This window comes from Neomonachus schauinslandi, chromosome 15, assembly GCF_002201575.2.
Source record: "Neomonachus schauinslandi chromosome 15, ASM220157v2, whole genome shotgun sequence".
Taxonomy (NCBI): Eukaryota; Metazoa; Chordata; class Mammalia; order Carnivora; family Phocidae; genus Neomonachus; species Neomonachus schauinslandi.
Window position 1 is genome coordinate 2,696,475 of NC_058417.1, and position 7,886 is coordinate 2,704,360.

General features: G+C 56.4%; 2 protein-coding genes across 4 annotated transcripts in view; both read right to left on the reverse strand.

The window, feature by feature from the left end:
- KCNAB3 (potassium voltage-gated channel subfamily A regulatory beta subunit 3) overlaps positions 1-4,671 on the reverse strand; it is a 5,903-nt gene extending 1,232 nt beyond the window's left edge. Inside the window, exons 1-10 of one of the 3 annotated variants that reach the window (XM_021694755.1) lie at positions 4,567-4,671; positions 4,430-4,515; positions 3,076-3,119; positions 2,946-2,983; positions 2,654-2,733; positions 1,126-1,170; positions 1,000-1,044; positions 787-830; positions 512-598; positions 150-235 (exon numbers count right to left, since the gene is read on the reverse strand). In XM_021694755.1, the coding sequence (XP_021550430.1) occupies positions 150-235; positions 512-598; positions 787-830; positions 1,000-1,044; positions 1,126-1,170; positions 2,654-2,733; positions 2,946-2,983; positions 3,076-3,119; positions 4,430-4,515; positions 4,567-4,671 (660 nt within the window). Of the gene's footprint in view, positions 1-149; positions 236-511; positions 599-786; positions 831-999; positions 1,045-1,125; positions 1,171-2,653; positions 2,734-2,945; positions 2,984-3,075; positions 3,120-4,429 lie in introns of all 3 variants that reach the window. The other 2 variants (XM_021694756.1, XM_021694754.1) reach the window with 2 other exon arrangements.
- Positions 4,672-6,047: 1,376 nt separating this feature from the next.
- On the reverse strand, positions 6,048-7,761 carry TRAPPC1 (trafficking protein particle complex subunit 1). The gene is made up of 5 exons (XM_021694703.2): positions 7,671-7,761; positions 7,461-7,559; positions 7,239-7,309; positions 6,749-6,887; positions 6,048-6,451 (listed from the first exon to the last, which is right to left on the reverse strand). The coding sequence occupies exons 2-5, from the start codon at positions 7,557-7,559 to the stop codon at positions 6,323-6,325; spliced, it is 438 nt and encodes a 145-aa protein (XP_021550378.1). The 5' UTR covers positions 7,671-7,761; the 3' UTR covers positions 6,048-6,322.
- Positions 7,762-7,886: the final 125 nt, after the last annotated feature.

Below are 7,886 nucleotides of genomic sequence, written 5' to 3' on the forward strand. Positions count from 1 at the left end.
GGGGAGCTGTGGAAATCATGGTGAGTGTGCCACCCCCCTTCCCCCTTTCTTCCACTCCCCCTCCTCCAGTAGAGTGGGTTTTGGGGTGGCCATGTGAAAAGGGGGGACCGGTCATGGGATAGCGGGAGGAAGGGGGGTGGCACACTCACCATGATTTCCACAGCTCCCCACCGGGATGTCCCCCAGTAGAGGGCCAGGCCCTGGTTAATGACATAGGTCATGGCTCGCACAATCTCTAGGCACACGGGAGAGAGAGAGAACCTCCCTGTCAGACCCCGGACATCCAGGGCTCCAGATCTGTGGATCTCGGCCTGCCCCACCAAGAACCCCGGGCACCTCTGTGTAATCGGAGAGATTGGTATCTGCCCTTCACCTCCCTCCCTGTCCAAGACCTGGGATCTGAGCCTCCACCGTGGAGGTTGGGAGGCCTCGCGAGCAGGGGCCGGCTTCCTGCTGAGAGTTTGAGGATTTGCCATTTTGAAGGATGGCCGGGGTGGGGTGCTGCTTTTACCCTCCATGGGACTATTGGGGTCTGAGCGATTGGCGAAGACGATGTCCACGTATCCCAACTGGAGGCGCTCCAGGGATCCTTGCAAGCCTGGGGGACGGGTGGGGGGAGGAAGGTAAGTACTTCAGCTTCCCTTTGCTCAGGATTCAGACATTACCCGCTTGCCATGGCCGCCGAACTCCCAGCTCCCCTATGCAGAGCCTCCAACTCAAAGGTTCAGAGGACGTTCCCAACTCTTCTGGCTTCTGTACCCAGCTGCTGTTCCCAGTCCCTCTCACCCTCGATGATGTGTTTGCGGCTCAAGCCTCGCTCGGTTTCTGCCCTGCAGGAAAAGGGAAGTCAAAGATGAGGTGTGACAAAGACAGGGGAACAGGGCACGGGTCCTCAGGGGCAGGCTGCAGACCTGGGGTGGCAGCCATACCCACACCTCTCCCATGCACCTTCACACGTTCTCTGTAGCTCTCCCCAAATAGAGTGTGGCAGCCACTTACTGTCCTCCCCAAAAAATCTTGGTGGTGATGACATAGCTTGATCTCCTGGAAAAAGAGAAAAAGAGAAGCAAGAAAAGGGATTTGGGATGACCATTTCCCCAGCAACCCCTCCAAACACAGTCTCACCTCCATCCTTTGCTCTTGAGTATGTTGCCTAGGGTTCTTTCAGCCCTGGAAGAAAGATGATGTCCGAAACACTGACTCTTCCAAGGTGGATCAGTTCCTTCCCCTCCTCCCCACCTTTCCCTTCAACCAATGGGTTCTCTCTAGTAAAGCAGACCACAGACCAGGAGCCCATTAGGCTGTCAGCCTCATCCTGGACAAAATCAAGAAAGGCTCCCAGAACTTGGGGTGTGATCATACACTTTTCATTCATCGGGCAAATATCAATTGTACATCAACTACGTACCAAGCTTTGTTCAGGGTGTCGAAGGGATAGAATATGAGGGGACAGGGACAAACTAGTGAAGTGGGGAGGACACCCGTTGTCTGCTCTGGTTCCAACCATCTGCATAGCCCTCCCCCTTCTTTGAGTCTCTGCAAAATCCCACCCATTTTCCAAAGCTTAGCTTGGATTCTGCTTCATTTTATTGAAAATGTTCTCTGATTGCCACAGTCTGTGCTCAGCCCTTCTCGTCACCTTCCATAACTCCTGCTGCCTCAATTCTTTGGCACTTAATTACGCGCTAACCTGTGACAGGTCTTAAGTTGTTACGGCGGATGGTTACCGAAGTTTCCCTGTTACTTTTCATATCTCCCTGTGTTTTCGGTTTAACCACTTTGACCGTGAGCTTTGGGAGGGCGTGTTTTCATCCCATGAGCAGTGCCTGCTCTGGGCTAGGCTCTGTGTAGGTACTTAGGTGACATGGACAAGTTCCGTGGAAGGAGGAGCCTCCCAGTTGAGCAGCAAACATGGCTACGTAAACCGGTAATTGACAGATTTGGTGGGTTGGAGGGCAGTACAAAGTGCTTTGGGAGCTGAGGTGGTGATGACCAACTTGGGGAGCTAGGCAAAGGCTTCTTGGAGGAGCTGGCATTGGGCCAAGTCTTTTTTTTTTTTAAGATTTTACTTATTTATTTGACAGAGAGAGAGATAGCGAGAGCAGGAACACAAGCAGGGGGAGTGGGAGAGGGAGAAGCAGGCTTCCTGCCGAGCAGGGAGCCCGATGTGGGACTCGATCCCAGGACCCTGGGATCATGACCTGAGCCGAAGGCAGACGCTTAACAACTGAGCTACCCAGGCACCCTGGGCCAAGTCTTGAAGATGAGCAGGAGAGTTTGCCAGATGGGACAAGAGGTGGGGGAAGGTCATCCTAGGTTTTGGCTAGGTTTGGGAGGACCCAGCGTGAAGCCATGGGTATGCGATCTGTGAAAATTCAGCCTTGTAATCCCCACATTGTGACACATAACTGATGCCCAGGATAGATTTGTTGGCTTTATTTTATTTGGACTGCCTAGAATGCCCTTTGGGCTCTACACTGAAGAAGGACTGATGTTGGGACTACAATTCCCATAGTGCGTCGGGGGCCCATTGGCTGAAAGGTTGGAACTTAGCGTTCACAGAGTTCCCAGGGTTCTCTAGAGGGAAAATAAGAAGCCCTGATGTTCTCTTAGCCTTCCAGATGTAACTTGGCTCTTTCACCCCAGTCCTTACTTCCCTGCTGCGTAGACTTCAGCCGTGTCAAATAGGTTTACACCATGCTCGTAGGCCACTGTCAGCACGTCCTCTGCTGTCTAGGGAGGTGACAGAGATGAAGATCAAGCACTGGCCCTCAGCGACCTCCCTCTGCACTGCAGCCCCACTGCACCTTGGCCCCGGCCCCACCCTCCAGCCTCAGGCCTGCCATTCCCCGTGCTTGTTGTCCAAACCCCTCTCCGAGTCCACTCCCCTCTACTCTGGTTCCCTCACACCCCCTCACCCTGCTTCCAGGGCCCATCATTTATACCTTGTCCGAGATTTGAGAACCAAACGTGACCCAGGTGCCTGCGAGAGAGATGCCAGGCATGTGACCACCGTGGGGGGGGGGGGCAAGCCACGAATGCCCCCTCCCTTAAGTCCTCTGCTTTCTAACTCACCTAGGCCAAGACAGGAGACCCGAAGACCAGACTTTCCTAGGTTCCTGCAGGATACAGAAGCAGCGGGAAAGGGTGGGAGCGTCCATTAAGGACAGAGATTATCAGCCCCCAGCTCCTCTCCTTCCAGAATCAGAAGCCCTCAGGTAGCTCAGTCCAAAGGAACTAGACCCAGTGGGCCTACTGAGTTGGGCAGTACTACGCCCCGAGCCTAGGCGACTCTGGAGACAACATCCAGGGCCTCTGTGGCTGCCTGGTTTGTGTTTCTCCTGGTGGGGTCTCATCTGTGTTTGAGTCATCTCTGGGATGTGTGGAGTTTGGGGTCAGGAGGAATGTGACAGGCCGATGGTGATGAGTTTGTGGAAACAGACCCGCAGATAAAGAATGCTATACTGAAGGGCAGACACTGCGGTGGGAGTGGGTAAACCAAGTCAGGTTTAGGCACTCAGGCAGGCAGGGGTCCTTGGACAGGGGAGGCAGATGGGCCCTCAAAACGCAGGTAGGACACCTGAGTGGGGAGTATGACAGGAAAGGCCAGTTCTCCCGCTTCCTCCGTAGGCTCCCTCCACTCCTGTGGGCTCGTGGAGTCTGTCTCTGACCCAGAGAGCCCCCTCCTCCCAAGGTCTCCTCACCCAGGTAGTTGGCTCAGCTTCTCAGTCAGAGCCAGCACATGGAGGAGATCAAATTTCTCAAGTGACAAGAGTCAGGTCCGATCAGTACCCTCTGCACACTCCCAAGTAGGAGCCCCTCCCTCCTTCTCTTATGCAAGTTCTGAGAGCCCAGCAGTTCTCTGAGAAAGTCGGTTACAATTCAGTCTACTTTCTCCACCAGGCCTCTGTCTGTCCCTCAGCATGGGGTTGAGATATGTGGTCCATGCTTCCAAGAGCCCCACTCGCCTCCCCACCAAGAAAGGTTGCAGGAGACCCAGCCCTTGGGGCAGGTGAGGGCAGTATCTGGGTCAGGCATCCTGAGCTGGCCAGAGTGAGAAGCCGTTTCCTTCCCACCTGCACCCCCCCTTCCCAGGACACCGACCCAAGGACACTCCATCCCAGAGGGGGCCCAGCCTGGAGATCCGTGCATCCCTGGCCCTCCTGGGGATAAGGAGGGAAGCTCAGGAGCACCACCTGGCTCTGACAGGACCGGTCAACCTTGGTGAAGTTGATTTTCTCCTAGTCAGGGGTATGGACGGAGACAAAGAGCGGAACCAAGTAAGGGAGTATCCCGGTGATGGAAAGAAGAGATGGGATGAGCTAGAACCTTCTTAGCGAAGATTGAGGGGGTCCTGGCGGCATCCCAGGAAGCCTCAGGGGTCAGGGAAGGGGAGCAGATGGGGTGGGCTGCCTGGCCACCCCCATACCTGTATTTCATGCCAGTGCGTCTGCCGGTGCTCTCTCGGAGGGCCCCAGCGGGCGCTGGGGGTCGGGGGACCAGTGCGGCCCGGGCCTTGGGGCCCGACCCTCCTCCCCCCGGAGGATTCCCATGCCCCCCGCCGACCGGCCCGCCATTACCGCCCCCGGGGCCCGGCCGGGGTCCACACAGACGGTCCTCACTGCTCCGGCTGCGAAGGTTCTGCTCGGTACACGCGATAGACACCTGCATGCCAACTGGCCAGGGCGGGGGAGGGGGCTTCGAGGGGGCGGGAGGAGTTGGGAACAGGGAAGCCCCGGCGCGGACCGCGGGGGGTGCAGTGGCGCGAGCCCTGGGAGAGCGGGAATGCTGAGCAGGCTGCGGCGGAGCCGCCAGGCAGGATCGGGCCCGCGGGGACCGGCTCCTGGAGGTCGCGGGGTTTGCGGCGGGAGGGGAGAAATGCGGGGGGCCGCACGAGTGCAGAGATTCGGATACGGGGTCCCTGGCGCGGGGAGGAGGAGGGGGAAATGGGTGAGGGCAAAGGTCGAGGGCGGTCCTCGGAGGATAGGGACCTAGGGACCAGGGCTGGTGGTGGAAGAGAAATGCCACCTCAGCCCAAACCGCAGCGGGACCGCTACGCTCCCAGCAGCGTCGGCAGCGGGCCCAGATCATCAACATGCAGGCACCGCCCGCCTCCCAGCCAAACACGCCGCTCATCTGCATAAGCCCCGCCTCCGAAGGCTCCGCAGCTTGAATAGTGTGTGTTTGGAGAAATCGGGAGGGCAGAACCTGGGAGGGTGATTATCATACCCCTGGGACCCGCAGCACGTCGGCCTTCCTCCAGCAACGTGGTTTTCAATGGGGGGATTATTTTGTCCCCTAGGGGGTCATGTGGCAAGGTCTGGCGACATTTTTGACTGTCACGACTGGGATTGGGGATGCAGATGGGCTATCAGCAGCTCGTGAGTGGCGGCCAGGACAAAACGCTGGACAGCTCCCCTGGCCCCCAAAATGTCAATGCAGACGGTCCCTAGTTATGGTTTGACTTACAATTTTTTAAATCTTTTTGATGGTGCAAAAGCAATAGACATTCAGTAGAAACCGTACTTTGAATTTTGTCCTGGGCTAGGAATATACGTATGATACCTCCTGATGCTGGGCAGTGGCAGGGAGTCTCAGCCCCCAGTAAGCCCCTGGATCCTGAGTGTAAACCACCAATACACTTACGACCATACTGGGTTGTTTTTTTTTTTTTTTTTTTTCTCTCAGTATTCAATAAATCACATGACATATTCAACACTTTATTATAAAATAGGCTTCGTGTTAGATGATTTTGCCCAACCGTGGACGAATGTAGTATTCTGAGCACATTTGAGGTAGGCTAGGCTAAGCTATAATGGTTGGTAGATCAGGTGAATTAAATGCATTTTCGACTTATATTTTCAACTGACGATGGGTTTATCTGGACCCAACCCCATTGTGAGTGGAGTAAGATCTGTCATTGTTGAGAAGCCCATGGACAAAGCCTCTTTACAGGCTCACGGGATGTGGCCACCCTGGTTCATGCCTTCGTGAGTGGGGCAGGACCCCGACGGACCACCCAAACTGACAAACTAACACGCTTAGGCTGCAGAGGGTGACAAAAAGTTTATTCTGTACTTTTGCAGCATCAGGTAGGGGATAAAACTGGCGATGGCCTGGTCTGGAGGTGTAGGGATTCCTGGAGGCTTCCTTCCTCGGACGGGGAGGGCACCAGGGTGGGCTTTAGGCTGTTGCCCTGGGAGGGCTGCTGGGGAACAGGAGAGGGTAGAGGGGCATGCAGTGGGGGCCTTCATATGAAACAGGTTAGGAAGGGCCCCAGGCAGACAGGCAGTCTCCTGAGGGGTGAGGTAGGGTGCTTCCTTCAGCCAGCCCGGGCAGAGAAGAAAGGCAGAGAGCGGATGTAGGAGTCCAGCCGGGAGCGGAAGAGCTCACTTTGCACAGTTTGGCCCAGTGGGCACAAGGGATTCTTCACCACCAGCTCCACATACAGCTACAGAGGGGAAGGGTGTTAGAGCCAGGCTTTGGACACTTCTTGTTTTCAACCCCAAACCTAGTGTGACCTCAGGGGTGTGCGAATGCACAAGGATCAAGGGCTGGGAGGCAAGCCTCCCTGAGGAGAAAGTGGTGGTGTTTCAGGACCTAAAGAGTCCTGAGAAAACTCTTGACTTAACAGAGCTATGGTACAGTAGGATTAGGGCAGGGAAGCTCAAGGTGTCTTGAGGCTCTAAGTGACCATGGCTGTGGAGGAGCTTTGGGGGAGGGAAGGGTCCCAGGAGCTGGCACTGACCGCACTGTAGATATGATGCAGCACATCTCGGATGGGTCCAACGCCCAAGTCAGTATTCATGACAACCTTGATCCCAGTGGGCGTCTCGTAGTAATGGAGTTTGTAACGGCTAGTTTGGAAGGCCAGGAAGCCATCCTTCCTGCAGAGATGAGGACATTAAGGAATGGGAGCATAATCTCTTCCACAGAGATACTTCCGATCCTGTCTAGGTCGACTCCCTAAACATCGTTCACAGGAGCCTGATTTAGTAAGACACCTCCCACCTCCACTCCTCAGTTTAGCCCCCGCACCCAACCTCTCTACCTTCAGATCTTCCCCTTCGCCGCTCAGGCCAGCCCCAGCACTCTCGCTCCAGACTCAGCCTCTCTCTGTCTGTCTCCTTCCCCTCCCTTGGGGGCCAATGTCTCTTCCACTCCACAAAGTCTCCCCCGCCCCCCAAATTCCCAAGGCTAGCCCTCCTTCCCTCAGCATCCCTTCTGACTCAGCGTACATGTCTAGCGGGGACATCTTGCTGACAAAGGAGCGGATAGAGAAGAGCATCCCGTACATCAGCTTGTACTCCTGGAGGGAGAGGGACAGAGTTAGCTCTTGGTTGTTGAAGGAGACGGGATAGGGGTGGGAACCAGACGGGGTTTGGATAGGAAGGGCTGGGCTGGGACCATGTGCGTTTGAGATGCGAGGTCACCCGGACTGCGCGGGGCCCTCTCATCACCTCTTCTTTGGGGATCCCCGCTTGCTTCTTGCGGTGCCACTCGCTGTAATGAAGGCACACTCCATTCCGGTCAAACAGGTACAGGTTGTGAACAGTCATCTGCAGGGCAGAGAGCGTTAAGCCTCGCTCCGAGACCGCCCACACTCCGGGGGCTCCAGTTCCGGGCCCCTGGCTCCCCCAACCCGGCACCAACCCCTCCCCCGGACTCACCGGAACTGCTCCTGGCGCTCGTCACCAGGTACTTCCGGTTTCCTCGGAGCCCCGCCCCACCGGCTCCTCAAACTGCCGTGGTGGGACAATACCTCCGCCCCATGCCTCCCTCAGCCAATCCGTGCCGCCGGCGCCGCGCACGCGCGTCTTGGGCTCCCGGGCTCCAGAAGCTGTCTGGGCGCCTGCGAGGGAGAGCGCTGGGCTGGTGACGTCATC

What these genes read in the sequence shown, in the direction of transcription:
- TRAPPC1 (XM_021694703.2), bottom strand. Translation starts at nt 7,559, where the DNA reads ATGACTGTTCACAACCTGTACCTGTTTGACCGGAATGGAGTGTGCCTT. An exon ending in CGGGGATCCCCAAAGAAGAG is followed by an intron (nt 7,310 to 7,460) that starts GTGATGAGAGGG and finishes CTCTCCCTCCAG; the next exon opens with GAGTACAAGCTGATGTACGG. An exon ending in TGCATCATATCTACAGTGCG is followed by an intron (nt 6,452 to 6,748) that starts GTCAGTGCCAGC and finishes TCCCCTCTGTAG; the next exon opens with CTGTATGTGGAGCTGGTGGT.